Below are 21771 nucleotides of genomic sequence, written 5' to 3' on the forward strand. Positions count from 1 at the left end.
AACCATAGTTAAGTTTTAGATTTAGATTTACTGTCACGTGTACCGAGGTACAGTGAAAAGTGTTGTTCTGTGTACTGTCCAGGCAGATCGTTACATGCATGAAAACATAGAACTTGTGATAAATACATGATGTAAATACATAAACATAGACATCAGATGAAGCATAAAGAATATAGTGCTACAACAGTAGAGAGGATGCGTAGAAATATCAGTTCAGTCCATAAGAGGGCCATTCTGGTAACAGTGGGAAAGAAACTGTTTTGAATCTATTGGTGTGTATTCTGAAACTTTTGGATCTTCTGCCCAAAGAAAGAGGTTGGAAGAGAGAATACTCCTGCTGGGAGGGTCCTTCATTCTGCTGCCCACTTTCCCAAGGCAGCAGGAGGTGTAGACAGAGCCAGTGGATGGGAGGCAGGCTCTTGTGATGGACTTGGCTGTGTTCATGACTCTTTGTAGTTTCTTACGGTTTTTGGGTCAAGCAGTTGCCATACCAAGCTGTGATGCAGCCTGATAGGATGCTTTCTGTAATACACTAAAAAAATTGGTAAGCGTCAATGTATACATGCCGAATTTACTTAAATTCCTGAGGAAGTATAAGCACTGTTGTGCTTTCTTGGTCGTAGCATTGATGTGGGAGGACCAGGACAGATTGTTAGTGATGTTTACACCTAAGAATTTGAAGCTGTCAACCATCTCCACCTCGGCACCATTGATACAGACAGGGGCATATCGCTTTCTGAAGTCGATGACCAGCTCCTTAGTTTCATTGAAATTGAGGGAGAGATTATTGTCATTGTACCATGCCACTAAGTTCTTTACCTCCCTCCTGTACTCTGACATGTCGTTGATTGAGATCTGACCCACTACGGTTGTATCATCAGCAAACGTGTAGATGAAGTTGGAGCCTAATTTTGCCACATAGTTATGTGTGTAAGGAGTATAGTAGGGGGCTAAGTACATAGCCTTGCAGGGCCCTGGTATTGAGGACTATCATGGAGGAAGTTTATGAAGAAAAGGTGGAGGATCACCTAACCATGAAAAAGCTGATTTGAGGATCCCCATAGAATTTTACTGTGGAGAATAGCTGGAAAACTAAGCAGAATTAAAGTTAATTCCAGAGGGCTCCGGCACACCTTTGGGTTGGTCCCAGGAAAGGTGAATGAGCCGTCAGGTTTTCGTGAAATAAAGGAACACTTGGTGGGGGCGCGGGAGGTGGGGGTAGAACTGAGTGGTACTTATTTTATTTTATTTCTCTTTATATCCAAAACGTTTGTTTTTATTTTAAAATGTAAAATTTTGTGGTGTAGTTCTGACGGATAATTGTTAACTTTTCAGATGCCTTCTTTAAACATTGATGGTTCCGAACAGCATTAATACAATACGGTATCAACCCTAACTTAAAAGCTGTTTAAGTTTCATACATTTTAAAAACTTACTGGTGATTAATTTAAATGTTCCAAGTGTATAGATGCATCCACCCTGGTACCATAATATGTAAATGTTAACCCATGACAAATGGACTTTTTACAATTCATGCCTAAAAAGCTGTTGCTTAGGTAGAGACATTGCTTTTGTAACCTGACCAGATCAATTATGCCAAATGATATTAATAGTTGCAGTATAAATATACCATAAATAGTGCTGCTCTGAGTCATCAAGGCCTGAATATTTACCCCTAGGTCAGGAGTGAAGAGTCGGAATACTTCCCAGCTTCGTAAATCTAACTTGGGGAAATAGTGCCCTGGAAGGTCAGATTTTTGGAGGGGTGCAGGTGAAAATGAGAGTTGTTGCGGGTGGCCCTGGAAAGAGGTTGGAGGCTGCTGGGTGTGGAAGCAGGCCGAGCAAAAAGCCAGTCTTGGTGCACTGGCATTTGGTTGAGGCTATGAAAACAAACCATAAAACAAAGCTCCCAAGCCTTCACTACACCACTCCCCCACAAACACTCGTAGTGCACTATCCATTCCACTGCATGCCCCCATCATACTTGGCATGCTAACATGTCCCTCCAACCACCGCCCTTTATTGCTCCTTTACTAACCAAACCCCCCTCCCAACTACTCCGCTTTGCTCTTCATGTTAACTCACCCAGACCTCAATGCCGATGCTGAGATTAACTAAAGTTCTGAAGTGTGTATTGATTAATTTATTATTTCGAAAGAAACACTCAAATTCACAACATTTATATTCCTTTAGTCCATCATGAAATCAAGCAGTTATATTCATAGCCCCACTTCAAAGAGTTTGTAACCAATGGGAGCTGTCAATAATGTGAGCCACTGGTACGATCCCAGCTAATGTTACTAAAGGACAGTCAGGTCCCAGAATGGAACCCTGGCTCAATAGACCGTAACCTTTATCGATTTCTTACGAAACGTGCATGAATAGAGTCACAGGACTGCCAATTAACTTTTAACAAAAGAATAAAACATTTATTAAACAGGAAAAGATTGACTACAATACAATACTCCTTCACCTCATGAACATCTTCACGGATATGCACAGATTTTCAAGGGTAACACAAGTTCCAAAATATATCTTGTACTATAATGATCTCAGTAAGTACATAGTCCATGTAAACCAACAGGCCAACTGTGGTCGGATACATTACACTCTGAAACCAAGAGACAGGTGCCACCCAATAGAACTTCTATTGATTTCTCATCAAATCTACTCCAGATACTTATCACATTGTGAGTCAACTGGTCTCACTGGAACTCTGACTTCCACACAAGTGTTTCTAAATTACACTCTCAGAAAAAAGATGCTTTGGAATCTTCTCCCAAACAATGCTTTCTCTTAGATGCTTTCACTTTGATTTCAATCTGTCCTTTCAGTATTTCTCTGTCTTGGATTACTATGTACATTCAAGCTTCCACACAATCTCTCAGGTACATCCTGTAAGGTCTCCATCCCTTTCTCTCAGCTCCTTCGCCTCCATCGCATTTTTTCCGGTTAGATCGCGAACCGATTCGCGTCTGCCGCAGATCTCGATTTCGGCCACTTTCGCGATTTAACCGATATGCCCGGATCTGTGGTGGGCTCAACGTGGCTGTTAAATCATGCGCAGACCAGAATTAATATTCCAGAGTTTTTACATTTTCTATTCCCTTTCATAAAAATGAATACATGATTAATTTGACAAAACTGTACATTGGCTACACAAAATATAGTTAAAAAAATAACCTCTCAATTTGACCAGTGTTCCCTATGAGCTGAGTATATGTTCCTTATTATCATGTGTTATCGTTATTGCCCCAATGCTTAGTCCAAAGACAGTGGGCGGGATTCTTCCAGCCCGGGATCGGGCCACGCCACCCCGATGGCGGCGCCATGCCGGCATGTTTGACGCAGCGCCAGTCGCGGGCAGCTCTACGCGGCCGGTCTGCTGATTCTCGGCCCGGGATGGGCCGGGCGGCCGCATTTTAAAACGCTGAGCCCCACCGGCGCCGTCCACACCTGCTCGCAGCCGGCGGGAACTCTGCGTGCAAGGGTCAGGTGGCGGTGGGGGGTGGGGGGGGGGGGGGGGCTCCGATGCCGCCTGGCTTCTCTGTCCCCTGGCCTCTTTTCCTACGCGCTGGTCCCTGTAGCCCTGCGCCCTGTTGCGCTGGGACCGGCGCATTGAAGGAGGCCACCGCGCATGCGCAGATCCCGCGGTGCCCAGTTCGCTCCGGGATCGGCAGCTGGAGCGGCGTGAACCGCTTCAGCGCCATGCTGGCCCCCTGTAGGGGCCAGAATTACTCCTGGCAGCGGCCCGTTCACGCCGTCGTAAAATGGAGAGTCCCGCCCGTGTGTCTTGGGTCAGACAATGAAAACATCTTGCTGTGTGAACTGGCCACTAATCTCGCAAGTCTCCTACATGTGCTTCTCTAGTCTCCCAAATGGTGGACTTATTAACATTTTAGAAAGACGTCGGTCAATGAAAAGCAATAAACAAGTTTATTTCACAAATGATAAGTCAGCAAGCATTGTAAGATTAATAGATATCTTCACTGTGCTTTTATTTAATTCGATCAGACTCCTTGTAATGAAGAAAATAATAAGTATGCCACAATGTTCCTGCATTCAATATCACTTTTCTGGCCCATAAAGCTGATCAATCGACATTAAATTTTCTGGTCCCACCAGCAGCAGGCATCGTTATGTGGGAGGGGAACATGAAAATTTGGAGTGAGGTCAAAAGTGAGTTGACTTTTAACCCCTCGCCCAGATTTTCCTGTCCTGCTCACGACAGTGCCCGCTTCGGACCGGAAAACTCCACCGTTTGTCTTAAACGGTGATCTATTCATTCCCTCTGCGTTCCTTGCCAGATCTCACAATTGCCTTTGACCATATTTCCCATGCCATTTTGTTCCCAGGTTGGTGGGTAGCCGACAATTTAATCTGCGATCCACTCCCCGTATTCCCTGCAGCCAATTAAATTGTCCACTATTTCCCCGATTGGGAATCTCGTGAAATGATATCCCGCTCTTCTTGAATCACAGGGAATGTAATTGAATTGTCTGAAACCAAAGTGTTAGGTGAGAAATATTGTTCCACAACATCAATCCCAAAGAAACCAAAAATCACAGTCAACATTGATGATATTGGTGGACAAATCTTCAATGCGTTCATTTGATTTTTCTTTGTTATTTCAAGATGGTTTATTTTAAATAACGTGACTCATCTATTAAGATAGACAAAGGAATGTCATGCTGACAAGTTTTTGTTAACCATATACCAGAAGCTCTAATTTTTTATGTTAAAATATTTTGACCATTAATTCCCAAATCATACCTGAGTACTCCTTAGGTCAAAAGCAGATTGCTTCCAAAAATTAAGTTATTGAGTCTGATATTTTGCAATAATCTCTTTGAGCTAGGAAGGAAACAGAAGACACCTAAGAAGTTTACAGGGGAGCAGCCATCTATATCTGGAACCTTTGGATTAAAAGGTAATTAAAAACCAGTTTGGATAATCTATTTGAACTGTGTCACATTTGAGAAACATTATGAAATTATACAGTAATGACACCAAAGCAAAATGCTGCGGATGCTGGAAATCTGAAATAAAAACAGAAAAAGCTGTAAACGCTCAGCAAGTCTGGCAGCATCTGTGGAGAGAACAAACAGTGTTAATGTTTCGAGTCTGCATGACTTTTCTTCAGAGCTGGAACATGAAAATGAAATGAAAATCGCTTATTGTCACAAGTAGGCTTCAATGAAGTTACTGTGAAAAGCCCCTAGTCGCCACATTCCGGCGCCTGTTCAGGGAGGCTGGTACGGGAATTGAACCGTGCTGCTGGCATGCCTTGGTCTGTTTTAAAAGCCAGCGATTTAGCCCAGTGTGCAAAACCAGCCCCTTGTTGGTGAATTTATTACCCGAGCTCCCCCCCCCCAATCTTAAATGGATAGGGTAAACTTTCTCAGGAAGTTGTTTTGTATTTAAATATTTTTCATCATTTTCAAGGGGCATTCACCACCAAGTTTGCGTTCATTTATGCCTCCTTGATTTCTGTGTTGCTGTGGGATTTTTCATTGACTCATGGCAAGGGGAATTTAATAGTTTTCATTTGGCCCCTCGTCCCCTACTTGTTGTTGGTTAAATAGTCAACTTTCAACTGAAGTCTGTAGGTAAAAAGCTCTGAAATGAACAACTTAAATGTTATATCCATTACATGACGCAGCACGATGAATCCTAAGAAGATTAACAAATAGGTCTGATAAAAATTATATCTGGTCATGGAGACTTAAAAAACCCTAAAAATAGCAAAGGGACTAATTCATTGTCGTTATGTTGGATGAAGGACAGTGATTTTCCTGTGGTGGTTCTATTATGCTCCCTGAATTAATTACTTTGTTAATTAAAGGCCTGTCAAAACCAGATGACAAGGGAAGAGGCAGAGGCAAGAAGAAAAATAATAACGCAAGCACCGAAGAATTGCAAAGAAAACCTTTGGGAGTGCACGTTAAAAAAGAAGTTGTCACGTATTTACCAGGTAAAACAAAATATTTAAACGTTTAGTTTATAATCCCTTCCAAAATGATTCAGCCACATTGTGGAACTAAAGTATTAAAGTTATTTATATTGCTGTAAAGAGAGTCATGTTGCCGAAGCTTTTTATCTTGCCCACGTCAGGATCGATGCAAGAATGCCAAAGAGTTGACAGAATCATGCCTGAGTCCTAATACTGCGAATGAAATGTTCACTTTGAGAGAGCCTAACTGTCTGGTGGTGTAGCGGTTCACTGGAAGCAGCGTGTGTCCCGGTGGGGAGAAGCGCCACGCCGTTGGGAGGTGGTTTAAAGATTCAGAGGCATTAAAGTGCTGAGCAAATTATGACAACTGTGTTGGTTTCCTCCGGGTGCTCGGGTTTCCTCCCACAGTCCAAAGATGTGCACTTTCGGTGGATTGGCTATTGTCATGAGAATGTCGCTTTAAGAAATGTTTGGCTGCTCATGTTACTGCAGTGATGTCAGAGTGTGGGTGGAGCTGAGCTCTGGCTCTGCTTTTTAGTTTCACTTTGAGAAAAGCTTGGGTGTGTCTGTCTTTTTGGTTTTGTTTTTCAGTGTGTTGCAGCTGAAGTCAGCCAAAGCAGCTGTATTGCTGTTCTCTCTGCCATGAAGGACTATCTCTTGATCATTTGATGAATTCAGAAGAATTATAAATGTTTTCAGTAGTGAATGTAAACTCTGATGTGCTTATGTTTAAAGGTTTGTTAAATATTCTGGGTGTTAAAAGAACAGCTTAAAGGATTCCTTAGTGTTGTATTCTTTGGGGGTTATCTTTGAATTAATGGTTGCTAAGATATTCACTGTTTGTTTTAAAAAGGTTAACTTGAGTTCATAGAATAAACATTGTTTTGTTTTTAAAAATACTTTTCGATTTCTGTTGTGCCACACCTGTAGAGTGAGCCGTGTGCTCCCCATACCACAATCTATTAAAAGTTGTGGGTCAGGTGAACTCCATGATACACTTTGGGATTCTCTAAACACTGACCCATAACACTATGCTAAATTGCCCTTAGTGTCCAAAAAACGTAAGGTGGGGTTACGGGGATAGGGTAGAGGTGTAGGGATAGGGTGGAGGTGTGGGCTTAGGTAGGGTGCTCGTTCCAAGGGCCGTTGCAAATGCAATGGGTTGAATGTCCTCCTTCTGCACTGTAAATTCTATGATTCTACAAGTGACAATGTCCCCCAATTACTAATGCCTTACTTCCCCTGTACCATGCTGTGCCCCTACAATTTCTTAATCTTGCGTACCATCGCACCACATCTAGGTGTGTCTCCAGGATGCATATCAGAGGTGGAGGCAGCCTGCTGTCTTCCAAGCCCTGTTACCTGAGATGCCCGTGGCGGGTATACTCTGGAGGGCCGAGTCGGAGAGGGACCCAGCCTACTTTCAGGTAGCACTGGCGTTATGCCGCCCTGTCCAGCCCGCTGTGCCTGGATCGCGCTGGTCTCAGGAAGGCGGATGCAGATTGGCTGGGCACTCCCACAGTCTCCTGGTGGAAGTTCCCCGGGATGTGCTCCAGTGGATCCTCCACCTCATGTGTGCTCATGGGCCCCTGAGTTACTCCATGGGATGGAGGGGCAGCTGGAGTGAACTCCAGAAGCCTCAATGTCATCTGGCACTGCCAATCCAGGAGACCCACCATTGTCTGAACCATGCAGTTGAAGCCCTCAGCTATGACCCTCGGGGACTAAGCCATGCTTCTGAGTTCTCCTGCCATGGGTTTGACCTTGATCCCCAGGCTTTCCACTGCAGACACTGCCCTTGCAGTGTTGGCCTGGGTGCCATGCATTGCCGGAAAAACCTCCTGTGACAGAAGACTTTGGAACTCCTCCATTTGGCCTTGCAGTTGCAGGAACCCTACTGACACATATGTCCTCCTGGTATTCCTGGCTGTGCTTTTGCATCTCAAGCAGCTGAGGGACAAACGTGTCCAGAGGTACAGACCTGGCTGGGCTTAGCTGAGTCCTGGAATCTAGCAGACCTCCGACTGTCCAATCGTAGGGTCATTTCTGCCTCCACCTGATGTACATCAGAAGCAACGTGGTGCTCACCACATAGTGAGCTGTCTGCTAAGATCATCCGCTGAGGTGTGTGTCTCTGCACTGGTGGGGTGGTAGCTGTGACGCATCTTCGACATCTCCTCCGAGGCCATGTTGACGGCGGCGGTGGGACCCTGCTGGTGGATGAGCCACACTGATTGGGGGGTGATGTTTCTGCAAAGAAAGAAATGGTATTCGTACATAGTGAAAGCAATTATCTGGGATGTACAGAACTCATTTGAGTTTGGTCATCTGGGTGAACATGAGGTGACTTCTCACATTTCTCTCACAGGCCCACCTCGCTCTCAGCACAGGCCCGCCTGCTCCTCCCCTGCCAGTTCCAGGCTCTCTCCTCAAAAGGATACAGAATCTTCAGCTCTGGCACCCCACCTCCTGTCTTCTCTCACTTGAGGCAGTTGTGAGCAAGCTTATCCTGCAGGAACACAATGGGGATGATGTTAGCTCTCTGTCTGGCAGGTCAGATGTCGATGAAACCTGGCATGTGTCGGCACAGCGAGTGAGCAAGGAGAAGTTGTGAGGCGAGGTGTCCGGGGAGTGTAAAGAAGCTTGTGAGAAATCGGGTGCTTAGGCCCTGCTAGGTGTCAGCACGTGGGGTCGAAGTTACATTCCAAGGAGTGACGGCAAATTTGAGTGCAGAGAGGATACATGGAGCACTTACCCATGGCAGAACAAAGTTGGTAGTTCATCTTCTTGCAGCATTGCACCCTCCTCAGCTTTTGGAGGGTGCTGGCACTGACCAGTTCTGCCACCATCTCCCTGGTGGGGTTCTTGATCTTGCTGGTGGGGTTCCTGCCAGCCTGAGGGTCGATTTCTCCCTTTCACTCCTCTTCAGCAGCAAGCAGATGGGTGGAGGCTTCCTCCATGAAGCTTCTTCGCTGCCATCCTCCTGGCTTGACTGTGAGCAAATTCTGTGGAGCTGCTTAAATGCAGCGGCCCCTTGAGAGAACTGCCCATTTAAACCTGGGGTGGGCGAATCAAACTCTTCGCACCACAGGCACAGCATTTTTACTTTCCAAAGTGCCGAGAAATTGAGGTCCGAATCCTGCCACTTTATGCCCCATCAGTTTTTTTTACCAACAGCAGAGGGGGCCATTGCTAGGTGGAGACTCCCACGTAAATCTTGGTGGATTCCTGGGTTGCTAGGGGTAAGGTTGGCCCCTCAGCGGCAATGACTTGTCCCGCGGCAGCCACGCCACTGCCAATGGAACAATGATTGCCCTCAATCGCCAGGGCCTGGCTGCCTGGTCCTGGCAAGATTAAAGGAAAAACCTCTCTTGTCTTTGAGCGTGCCTCAGTATTGAGGCACTCTCCTACACACTCCAGCTGCAGCAGTGGTCATCTCTAATGCTAGCTATGCCGAGTTTCTGATGCTATGATTGGGCCGACAACTCTGGGAGGAAGGCTGCCTTCGGCAGTGGGACAGTAGTCAGACCTCAAATGGTAAAATGCCACCTGCTGGAGAGGAGTCAAGTTTGGGTTTTGGTTCTGGACTGGCTGGACTTCTTAGCTACTGATAAAATTCAGCCCAATATTCCATAGATTTCTACAGAGGAACCAGCCTGTATTTTTGTTGTTTTGCTGGAGCTGTGCTATGTAAATATTGTACCTCTGTCCACAGGGAGGACAAGAGGAATAACTTTGTAGATTTTCAGCTCACAGCTGAAAACACTAATATATCAGTATCACAATTACAAACATGGAGTTAAATTCAGGACTGCCGCCAAAAGCAGGTTTGGGTCATTTTAACCTTATTTACTGGCGCACCAGAAACCCACCCACTTCTGGAGTGTAATTTCCAATGGATCAGCCAGAGGCCTAGTTAAAGCATTCCCTCCTGAGGACCGCTGTAACAAGAGCCTGAGCTGAATCACAAAGAACAAAGAACAAAGAAATGTACAGCACAGGAACAGGCCCTTCGGCCCTCCAAGCCCGTGCCGACCATACTGCCCGACTAAACTACAATCTTCTACACTTCCTGGGTCCGTATCCTTCTATTCCCATCCTATTCATATATTTGTCAAGATGCCCCTTAAATGTCCCTATCGTCCCTGCCTCCACTACCTCCTAATCAAAGGCAGTCCCCAGGTTCTGTCTGGAGGCCCTGCTGTAAGAGCTCAGGGAAAGCTGGAAAGTTCTATTTCCCAGCTCGTGGCAGGAAACAAAAGAGAATTTTTAAAATAACTAACCGTGCCTGCGGCTCACAGGCTCCTCGAGCTTGCCACCAGGATAACCTGGCTCAGAGGCCATGATGAGTACCTTGCGGAGACATCAGAATTGCAGTCGGACTTCCGGCGGTGGCCATGGTGTGAATGGTCGCACATTTGGTGGTTCCCGCTTGTGGTAGTATTTTTGGACCTTTACCCCAGCTAACGGGTGGATGTATTGATCAAAAAAGGTGCAGGAGTGGGGGGAAGGAGAGAGTGTCCCACCGGTGGATGGATTTGTGGACCAGAAGTGGTCTAAAAAGAAAGGGGCAGTTGAAGCAAGTTGGAGTTGTACCTGCAACACAGTAGAAGATCGTACAAAGTCTTACAACACCAGATTAAAGTCCAACAGGTTTGTTTCGATGTCACTAGCTTTCGGAGCGCTGCTCCTTCCTCAGGTTGTAAGACTTCGTACTGTGCTCACCCCAGTCCAACACCGGCATCTCCACATCACAGTAGAAGATGGCAGAGGGTCAGGAATCGGCCCTACCCTCTCAATGGTCGATGGGGCAGCTGGTGGGGGTCATAAAAGAGGAGTTCACCAACAGAGGAAGGCGAATCTGGAATACCTGGCTAGGGTGGTGGACCCGATAGAGGCGTGGATCAACCACCTGGAAACGAGGCTGGAGGCCCAGAGCCAGGCGATCCAGGAGGTGGAGAAGATGGTGGGGTAGCACGAGGAGCAGTTTGCCTCAATGGCGGCCGAGTAAAAATTAATGCGGGATAATCAGAGGCGGCTGCAGGAGAAGGTGGAGGACTTGGAGAACCAGTCCCGCAGGCAGAATTTGAGGATCGTGGGACTGCCGAAGGACAGTGAGGGAGTAGACGCTGGCTCGTATGTGGCTCAGATGTTCGAGAAGTTGGTGGGCGAGAGGGCATGTGAACAACTGTTGGAAGGGGACGAGACGCACAGGGCGCTGATGAGGAAGCCGCAGGGGAACGAGTCGACGAGGGCAATGGCGGTGCGCATGCACCGGTTCCTGGTCAAGGAGCGGATCCTGAGGTGGGCCAGGCAGATGAGGCGTTGTACCCAGGAGGGCAGCGAGCTGCATGTGTATCAGGACCTGGATGAGGAGCCGGCCAAGGGGATGCGTGCTGGAGGCTGGCCCAAGAGGGCTTATGGTTGATCGGCAGGTGGTGGGGGGGGGAGAGTGGTCTCCCGACCAGGCCACCGACCAGGCTGTTCACATGGAATGTGAGAAGGTTGAATGGGCCGGCCAAGAAGGCTCGTGTAAGGGGCGGCACATGGCACAGTGATTAGCACTGCTGCCTATGGCGCTGAGGATCCGGGTTTGAATCGCGGCCCTGGGTTACTGTCCGTGTGGGGTTTGCACATTCTCCTCATGTCAGCATAGGTTTCACCCCCACAACACAAAGATGTGCAGGTCAGGTGGATTGGCCACGCTAAATTGCCCCTTAATTGGAAAAAATAATAATAATTGGGTACTCTTTTAAAAAGAAACGCTCATGTGTTCGCACATTTAAAGAGTTTAAAGGCGGACCTAGCTCTTTGGTGTGGGCGGTGTGCGGGTAGTCCCGCGAATCATGTCCATATGTTTTGGGCCTGTCCGATGCTTGGGGAATTCTGGCAGGGCTTTGCCCACGTCATGTCGGAGCTACTGAAGGTAAGGGTGGTCCCGAGTCCAGAGGTGCCGATCTTTGGTGTGTCAGAAGACCCGGGAGTACAGGAGGCGAAAGAGGCTGATGTCTTGGCCTTTGCCTCCCTGGTAGCCCGGAGACAGATCTTGCTAACATGGAGGGACTCAGAACCCCCAAAGTCGGGTTGTGGGCGAGTGACATGGCCGGGTTTCTCAGGCTTGAGAAAATTAAGTTCGCCCTGAGGGGCTCGATGGAAGGGTTTATCGACCCTGAAGGGTTTATCGACTTGGAAGGAACTGAGGGGGGGGGGTGTAGGCGGACAAGGTTGGGGTGGGTTAGTGGGGAATTTCTGTTGGGGTATTGTTTATGTAAGCCATGTTGGCTGGTTTTGGGGGGTGTGGTTGTCCATTGTGTTAAAATTTATAATATAAATGCCTCAATAAAAAAAAAACTTTTTAAAAAGAATTGCAGTCAAGGCCGATCATGCCAAGGGAACAAGGCAGTCATAGTTAAGGAAGGATTTAATTCCCTTTTGCTCCATTTCCCACCATTTGTCTCGTCAAAAGAACTGGATAAAATTGTGACCCATGGGCAGTCAGCCATTTTAACTGCTTTCCTGAATTCCATTGAGCTGACAGAGGTAAAATCATCCTCCACAGCTATTAAAAAAGGGCTGCTTTGATTTAATGGATTTATCAGTGTGGAAAAAGAATTTTCGGGCTTCTAAGGTGCGTTTTCATTGGGCTGAATGCGACTGCTTCCCAATGCTTTGATCTTTAGCAGCCAGCGCAGTGTCAGCATTAAGCATTGCTAAATCTGGCTGCTGCAAAGAGCTGTATTTTCGTGGCATCTTACAGTATGAATATCTATAGAGGCCAGTAAAATTAGTAGCTTTAAACAGTTGTAATAGAGATTGTAAACTGTGGTTGTAGTAAAAGCTCTCTTATGCTAGAATGGAATTGAAAATGTCCACTGTTTTCATTAACATGAAACTCCTAATGTTCGGAGATTCCAAACAATGTTACATTGTATGAATAGTATGAGGGCGGCACGGTAGCACTGTGGTTATCACTGTTGCATCACAGGACCAGGGACCCTGGTTCGATTCCCAGCTTGGGTCACTGTCTGTGCGGAGACTGTACGTTCTCCCTGCATCTGCATGGGTTTCCTCCGGGTGCTCCGGTTTCCTCCCACAAGTCCCAAAAGACATGCTTGTTAGGTGAATTGGACATTCTGAATTCTCCCTCAGTGTACCCGAACAGGTGCCGTAGTGTGGCGACAAGGGGATTTTCACAGTAACATCTTTGCAGTGTTAATGTAAGCCTACTTGTGACAATAATAAAAGAGTATTATTATTATTATTACATGAAATGTGTTATATACAGTAAATATTCTGCAGGTAGATCTTTCATTTTTTGCATTTAATTTTATACTGGTACTATTGATAACAGGAAGCCAGGAAGATAAGTGGCATCAGGAGATTACAGAGAAAGGAGAGGTTGTCTGTCCAAACTGCATGACTGTTCACAGAAAGACTGTAGCAGGTTTGAAGAAACACTTGGAAATCTGCAAAGAGGTATGGAAGATTTGATTAAGCATATGATCAATGATTCTGCTATTTTTATGGGGTTGCAGAGGATCGAGGGCAGAAATCGAATAGTTCTGTCATTTGAGGTACATGTAAATGCAGCAGAGTTAACATCAATTCTAAGAGGCACACAACATTCCAGTGGAACTTTGTGTCAGCAGAGGATGAGCCTGTCCCCATGGTGCATGTCTGCAAATTACAGGATAATGAAGGCACCGAGCTAGGGGGAGAGATAGAGGCGGGTCTGTGGGCGGATGGCCTAAGCAGGGTTAATACATCCTCATCATGTGCCAGGCTTAGCCTGATATAGTTCAAGGTAGTCCACCGGGCACACATGACGGTGGCCCGGATGAGCAAGTTTTTTTGGGTATAGGACAGGTGTGCGAGGTGCGTGGGAAGCCCAGCAAATCATGTCCACATGTTTTGAGCATGCCGAAAGCTTAGAGGGTTTTGGCAGGGTTTCGCTAAGGCGATGTCCAAGGTACTCAAAACACTGGTGCCGAGTCCAGAGATGGCGATCTTTGGAGTGTCCAGGGGGGCGAAAGAGGCCGACACTTGGCCTTTGCCTCCCTGGTAGCCCGGAGACAGATCTTATTAATGTGGAGGGACTCGAAGCCCCCAAGTGTAGAGACCTGGGTTAGTGACATGGCTGGGTTTCTCAGTCTCGAGAAAATAAAGTTTGCCTTAACAGGGTCAATGTTAGGGTTCACCCGGAGGTGGCAGCCGTTCGTCGACTTTCTCGGGGAGAATTAAAATGTCAGCAGAAGCAGAATTCCAAAGTGGGGTGGGGGACGGCCAGACTGTTATTTTATGGTTGGGGTGTGTGAAGATTGGGATGGTGGTGGAAATGTTTATTGCACCATGTTTATGTCGCTGTTATTGTTATTATTATAAAAATTGCAAATACCCTAATAAAATATTTTTTAAAAAATATAATGAAGGCAATATCTACTGGCTTGGAAATTCACCCATTTATGGAGGAATTGCACCTGATTTAAGAGCTAAGTTACCCACATGCCTTGTCAAACCAGGAAGTGGTTGAGCTCACAGGCTATGACTGTCGATAAACTTTATCTGGAACATCAGCTTTGACTGGAGTAATTGCAAAATAACTTCAATCAGCTGTACAACTAAGAAGTGAACCAATAAGCTGCATTCCGTAGTGACATCAGGGAAATCTTTGCTTTCCATCCTGCTATCATGAAGCCCTTATCATTATGGTAATTCACATACACGGACATGCGAAGAAATAAGAGAGTCACAAAGCTGCAAGAGAAAAGAGCTAAATCTATATACCATGCAGCTCCCTTGGTGAAATCTTCTCAAAGAGGCAAATGTTCTTTTGAGTAGAAGGAACTATTTGTCTCATTGCAAACATCCTCTCAAATATAAAAAAGCAAAGAACAGGCATACCTCAGATCAGTGGACTTCATTTCACAAAGTGACTTTCGTATAGTTACAAGTGCTTCTTTCTACTACCATCTCTACTCCAGTGCTCAGTGCTTCTTTGTGCTTTTTTAAACCTTTTGTGGTGCTACGGCGGTGTTACCTGAAGGCTAAGAATGTCTGTCCTGCTTGTCTATGCTTATGGCATCATGAACCTCTTGGGACTAAGGTGGCCCTTGTCTGGCCTTTGTCTTGGCTTCTGAATTCCAGAAGGACTCGTCCAGCAAAGTGCGATGTCTTTGAAGATGTGTGGGCAATGGCACCAATGAAAGTATGAGATGTTGACCTAAATTAATAAATTACATGAGCCATCATCAGGAAAGAGGATAGCATCATAAAGGCATATTTAGCTATACCACTTGTGCTAGATCTTGGATCTCTGTAACCACTGGCCAAAATTTAAATTTAAGGCATTGGTTAGGTCCCACAGGCCTTGAGTGATGGGGCCCAAATTTCATAAAAGCCAGTTTCCATCGTTCTCTCCAAGTGTTCTTCCAAGCCTTAAGGACAAATGGTTAAAGCATTCACTAACTGTTCTGGAACTCACTTTACCTGTGTGTTAAATGACTCATAGTGCTACCATTCATTCCAGTCAAGTTGTGCAGTATTGAATTCTTCAACATAGGTATCACGGATGCCATTGAGTTGTGCCATGATCTGTGCCATCTGTCTCAAACCCTCCAAAAATCATCCTGCATGTCTCATGTGGGTGTGATGCCCACCTCCTTAGAACAGGATGCCAGAGATGTGGGTGTGTCGGCTAAGGAGCCAGGTCTCACTTCTGTAAAAAATAAAAGCAAAATACTCCAGATGCTGGATATCTGAAATAAAATTAGAAAGGGCTGGAAAAACTCATCCGGTCTGGAAACATTCATGGAGAGAGACTCATTTCTTTCTCCACAGCTGCTGCCAGACTTGCTGACTATTTCCGACAAGTTAGAACATAGAACATAGAACATACAGTGCAGAAGGAGGCCATTCGGCCCATCGAGTCTGCACGAACCACTTAAGCCCTCACTTCCACCCTATCCCCGTAACCCAATAACCCATCCTAACCTTTTTGGTCACTAAGGGCAATTTATCATGGCCAATCCACCTAACCTGCACATCTTTGGACTGTGGGAGGAAACCGGAGCACCCGGAGGAAACCCACGCACACACGGGGAGGACGTGCAGACTCCGCACAGACAGTGACCCAAGCCGGAATCGAACCTGGGACCCTGGAGCTGTGAAGCAATTGTGCTATCCACAAGGCTACCGTGCTGCCCCTACAAGGCTACCGTTCTGTTTTATTTCTCACTTCTGCAGTAACTTGGCACTTCCTGATCCCACTTTCACCTCTGACACCGTGAAATTAAGAAAGAAAGAATGACATTAAATATAAATGTGCTGCAAGTAAGGTTTGGAGGTCTGCTGACTCTGGCTTGCTGCGTGTGTCACAAATTGGCTATCTGCTTCCTCCAGTTCTGTCATTTCCCCTTTAACCAGCAGTTGTTTTTATATCCTGGTGCTGCACCGAGTCCCTGAGTCTTTCCTCCAGACATTTATCATGCTACCCCACTGTCCTTGGGCCGTAACTTCCAAGCTCCCAGTGTCATATTGGGGGGTGGGGGGAGCCAATGATGTGCTGGGGAATCCCCTTCAGACATTCAAAGCTAAGGGTTTGCACTGTAATTGCGCCAGAAGTGCAAACTTCCCCTGGGCAATTGGCCTGCACTAGGAACCATCTGAAAATGTGACTTAAATTGCAAATCACAGATAATTCCAAGTGGGTTACACCGGTAGTTACCCAGAAACAGTTAGAAGGATTAAAACCACTTCTAACTTCTGGGTTACTATTGTACAGACCCATTCTGAGCTCCCAATACCTCGACCCCCCCCCCCCAAGGGAATCCCCACCCCCCCCCCCCAACTCAAGCCACCCACGAGACTCCACCAGCCTGCTGACACGTCAGGGGTCTCCTCCCACCCCCTGACTTCCTCCGCATGGGATTCCTCCCCACCTCCATGAAATGAAATGAAAATCACTTATTGTCACAAGTAGACTTCAAATGAAGTTACTGTGAAAAGCCCCTAGTCACCACATTCCGGCGCCTGTTCGGGGAGGCTGTTACCGGAATTGAGCCATGCTGCTGGCCTGCCTTGGTCTGCTTTCAAAGCCAGCGATTTAGCCCTGTGCTAAACAGCCCCTGTTGACTTCAACCCAACCCCACCAAACCTGACTCTCAGCCCCGCCCGTCCCCTCCCGCCGAGGTCCAATGTGAGCTGACCCAAGGCCCGTACATCCCACCTCCCCCACTTCCGATGCCTGGCATCCCCCCACTCCAAGGCCACAACTCCAATTTCCTGACCTCCAACCCCCTGACCTCTGAGCAACCAGCCCTCCCACCTTCAATCTCCCCCATCCCCCAATTCCTATCCACTTACCTTACACACATAACTTCTCCCTGGCCTGTCAAGGACCCTTAAATTTCAATGGACCGTTAAACGTACCTGGCTACCAGCAGGCGAGTGCCAGGAAAAAAAGGAGGCATGCCCTCCTTCCTTTCGACTCAGCTGCACTTCAACTCTAGGCCCTGAGGACGCACTGCCCTGGCCTGAGTCAGGAGGCTGGGTGAGACAAGCTGGGAAAATTAAGGAAAGAAAATGAGAGCAGGGCAGAAATACAATGCTGATTGCGACTCCAAGAAAGTTCAGGTCCTTTATCTTTGAAATAAACAACATGGTCAGTTCCATGGGGCCATATCTTACCATATTTTTTCAAAGTGTCAGGCTCAAACTGAAAACCCTGTGTAGCTCTCCTGCTGCACAGACCACTTTTCACTACAGATCTTAATCATCTCTGAAGAAAAAAAGAATGAGTGGGCGGGGTTTTTGCTTTCAGTCTGGCGGCCTCTCTCCCCCTCCTACAATCTTCGGGCTCTCTTCACCCCCTCACATTCATTGGGCTCTCTCTCCTCACCTCCCACTCCACAATCATCGGGTTCTCTCTCTCTCCCAACCCCCCAACAATCATTGAGCTATCGCTCACTCTCTCTCTTCCCCACCTAACAATTATCGGCTCTACACCCCCCCCCCCTCCCCAAGCCACAGACATAACGCTGGTCTCCCCCTCCCCACCTCATTGCTAAGGGCAGTCACTCTCCCCTCACATCTGGAGTCCAGCTCTTTTGTCAATGTTTGAACCAAGGCTGCAATGAGGTCAGGAGCTGAGTGACCCTGCCAGTATCCAAACTGAGCACCAGTGAGCAGTTTATTGTTAAACAAGTTCCACTTGATAGTACTGTTGATGACCCCTTCAATCACTTTGCTAATGATGATGAGTAGACTGAGTAGGAGTGGGTTGTGAAAGGGAGCATTAATCCTATAATGATAACCTGCAGGCTTATTTCAACAGATGAATTTTTGTTAACACTGCAGAGTTTTTTTCAAATATTTAAAAAGGCAGGAGATTTAAAATCCTTCATAGCTTGACAGCTCCCTTGTCAATTCCAGTGAGCTTGACAGTTCCAATGAGTTTATCTACCTTTTACACACCTTCATGTCTACCTTTAACAATCCCAAAGAGCACTTGACCTTTACTAGAGGGCATTTTACCTCTTCCAAAGATGTATCAAAAAGGGTACCCTGCATCTCCAAAGGTGTACCTTACCTCTCCAAGGAACTGTGCTAACTTTAGATTTCCTCCTGATATGTTTAAATTACACAAGATGTGTTATGGACATCCCACTAATGAAAATTAGATCTGACAATGGCAGTTGCACTCTTACATGTGCAGTTGCATCCATGAACTACAGATGTGAAGTACAAGCTGCCCCCGTTCTCTCCATGGCAAACATGGTTGAGGGCCAGGTTCATGGCAGGACTTCCAGAATTGGGCCTCCACCACCATATTGACTATGCGAAGAACCCTCTACGCCTGTGCAAAAATGCAGGCATTTGAATACTTATGTGGAATCTTATACATTATCCAGTATAGTCAGTTGGGGCTACAGTTTAACATATCATCTGAAGGACCGCATTTCTGACAATGCAGCACTCCCTCAGCTCTTCACTGAAGTGCTAGTTGTTAAGTAATGGGTTAAGAGACAACTGAAATTAGTTGTCTCATTTATGTTAAGTATCCATTAATTGACACTGATATGTAAAGGGGCTCCAGGTGGCCTCTGGCAGGTGATGTATAGTTAGAGTTTTGTGCAAAGGCTGTTGGAATGAAATAAATGTGTGTTTGTGAAAAAGGAGCAGAACTTTAGTCTCTTCATATCAGAGCAAATAAAATGTCTGACAATTGGTAGCAGAGGGTGGTTGCTGTGTAAATGTGAAGGGTTGAAAGATACAACTTTTCCAGATCAAACCAAGGAGTGAGGGAGAAAAAAAAAAGGGATATATGGCTGAACCGAGGATAAAGATGGCTGGATATGACTATCCTCCCTTATTTTCTGAAAGGGAATCATACGACCAATGGAGAAGTGCCGTAGTTATGTGGACTAAGGTAACTGCTTTGGGAAAGAGAAAACAAGGTATGGCATTGGCTCTTTCTCTACCTTATGACAGTAAAATCCGAATCAAAGTATTTTCTGAGCTGGAATTGGAAGAGTTAGACTCAGAAGAACGCTGGAGACTTTATTACTTTATATGGATAAGATTTATAAGAAAGATGACTTGTTAAGTGCGTATGAAGCATGGTCGGATTTTGATAAGTTCCGGAAAATGGAGGATATCTCCATGGAAGACTATATAATGGAATTTGGCAGACTATATAAAAGACTGCAGAAACACAACCTGGAATTTCCACAGTCTGTGTTGGCCTTTAAATTACTTGACTGTGCTAGAGTGAGCAACATGGATAGGCTCCTGGTTTTGACAGGAGTTCAGTTTACTGATAAGGATACCTTATTCGAACAGATGACAAAAGCTTTACAAACGTTTCTGGGGAAACATTCGATTCCGATGGCTCTGATGACCCAAATAGGTCAGCCTGCAATAAGGCAGAATATGGAAGATACACTACTAACAGGATGGCGAAATCGTATGGCTACGAACAGGGCTCAAGAGTATAGACGGAGACCGAGACAAGGAAATTATGAAGACAGAAACCCAGTTAGAACTTACAATAGGAAGATGAACCCCAGAAATGCACGGGGCATGATAAATCAATGTTTTCGATGTGACTCTCAATGCCATTATGCTTTCAACTGTCAAACTCGTTATGATAGTGTTTGAAGCGACACATGACACGGAAGAGTCAGAAGAGGAAAAAGATAGTGACCAGAAAGAAGGCATTGTTCTGTTGACAAGCAGTTTTACGCCGGTAATGACGGTGTTGGTTGCAGAATCTTTCAACTGTGCTGTATTGGACAGTGGCTGCAAAGTGTGTGGAATTGACTGGTTAAAATGTTACCTGGACTCTTTGAATGCTGAAAATCGCAACAAGGTTAAGGAATTTGAAAGTTCCACAAGTTTCAGGTTTGGGGATGATAATACTCTGAAGTTGCTGAAAAGAGTGGTGATCCCTTGCAATATTGCCGGAGTGAATCATTTTATTAGCACGGATGTTGTATCAAGTGAGATACCTTTGATTCTGAGCAGACCGTCGATGAAGAAAGCACACATGAAACTGGATATGAACAGGATAAGGCAACAGTTTTTGGATAGATGGTAGACTTACAATTTACACAGTCGGGACACTATTGTATTCCATTACTGACAAATAATATTTCAAGTAGAGTGGTTAAGGATGTGTTAATGGCAGTTGAAAATGGGACTTTAGCTGATAAAAAGCTTGTGGTATTAAAACTGCATAGGCAATTTGCACATCCATCTCCTCGGAGGCTGAAGAATTTATTAAAGGATGCAGGGGTATGACGACTATACTAAACTGATAGAACAGGTTAGTGACCGCTGTGAAGTTTGTAGGAAGTACAGAAGGACACCAGCACGACCGATAGTAACCCTACCTTTGGGATTTTAACGACATTGTGGCCATGGACCTTAAGATCTGGGATAAAGCAAATAATATATTGATTTCACATTTTGTAGATTTAGCAACCAGATTTAGTCAATCAACGATTGTACGAAGTAAAGAAACGAGAGTAATTCTGGATCAAATCGTGGAAAAATGGATAAGGACAGGAATGGGTCCACCGGCAAAATTCCTTACGGACAATGGGGGAGAATTTGCTAATGATGGGTTTAGGGATATGTGTGAAAACATGAATATCAGAGTTATGAATATGGCTGCAGAAAGCCCATTTAGTAATGGTGTATGTGAAAGAAATCATGCTGTCATCGAGTAAATGCTTCGGAAAATGTTGGCAGATCGACCAAATTGCAGGCTAAATTCAGCTTTTGCATGGGCAGTACATGCAAAGAATTCATTGCAGATGGTTGGGGGCTATAGTCCTTATCAATTAGTGTTTGGTAGAATCCTAAAATTCCATCCATTTTGGATGACTAGCCTCCAGCTTGGGAGGGGACTACAATTAGCTCTAGTTTTGCTGAACATTTAAATGCATTACATAGCAGTAGAAAAACTTTTTTGGAAGCAGAAGTCTCTGAAAGAATTTGCAGAGCTTTAAGACATAACGTATGGCCATCAGATGCCGTTTTTCAGCAAGGAGGCATGGTATACTATAAGAGAAACAATTCTAATGAATGGAAAGGCCCAGGGAAGATCATAGGCATAGATGGCAAAACAATTATTTTACAACATGGTAATCAAACTGTTAGGGTGCATTCATCAAGGATAATGGGTACAGATTACAAATTTTCAAATTTAGACAGAGCAGAAAGGCGTCATCTGGTACACATGTGTTACAGAACTATGAGGACCAATTAACTGATATAGACAGGGTTTCTGTGGAGGAACACAACACTTCTGATGA

At 45.6% G+C, this 21771-nt stretch overlaps 1 protein-coding gene across 4 annotated transcripts in view; it reads left to right on the top strand.

The window, feature by feature from the left end:
* znf512b (zinc finger protein 512B) overlaps nt 1-21771 on the top strand; it is a 189959-nt gene that overhangs the window by 131619 nt on the left and 36569 nt on the right. For all 4 annotated transcript variants that reach the window (XM_072514869.1, XM_072514872.1, XM_072514868.1 and 1 more), the window contains exons 7-9: nt 4859-4930; nt 5846-5974; nt 13305-13429. In XM_072514869.1, coding sequence (XP_072370970.1) covers nt 4859-4930; nt 5846-5974; nt 13305-13429 — 326 coding nt within the window. The remainder of the gene's footprint in view (nt 1-4858; nt 4931-5845; nt 5975-13304; nt 13430-21771) is intronic.

The sequence above is a fragment of the Scyliorhinus torazame genome, chromosome 8, assembly GCF_047496885.1.
Source record: "Scyliorhinus torazame isolate Kashiwa2021f chromosome 8, sScyTor2.1, whole genome shotgun sequence".
In the NCBI taxonomy this organism is placed as follows: domain Eukaryota; kingdom Metazoa; phylum Chordata; class Chondrichthyes; order Carcharhiniformes; family Scyliorhinidae; genus Scyliorhinus; species Scyliorhinus torazame.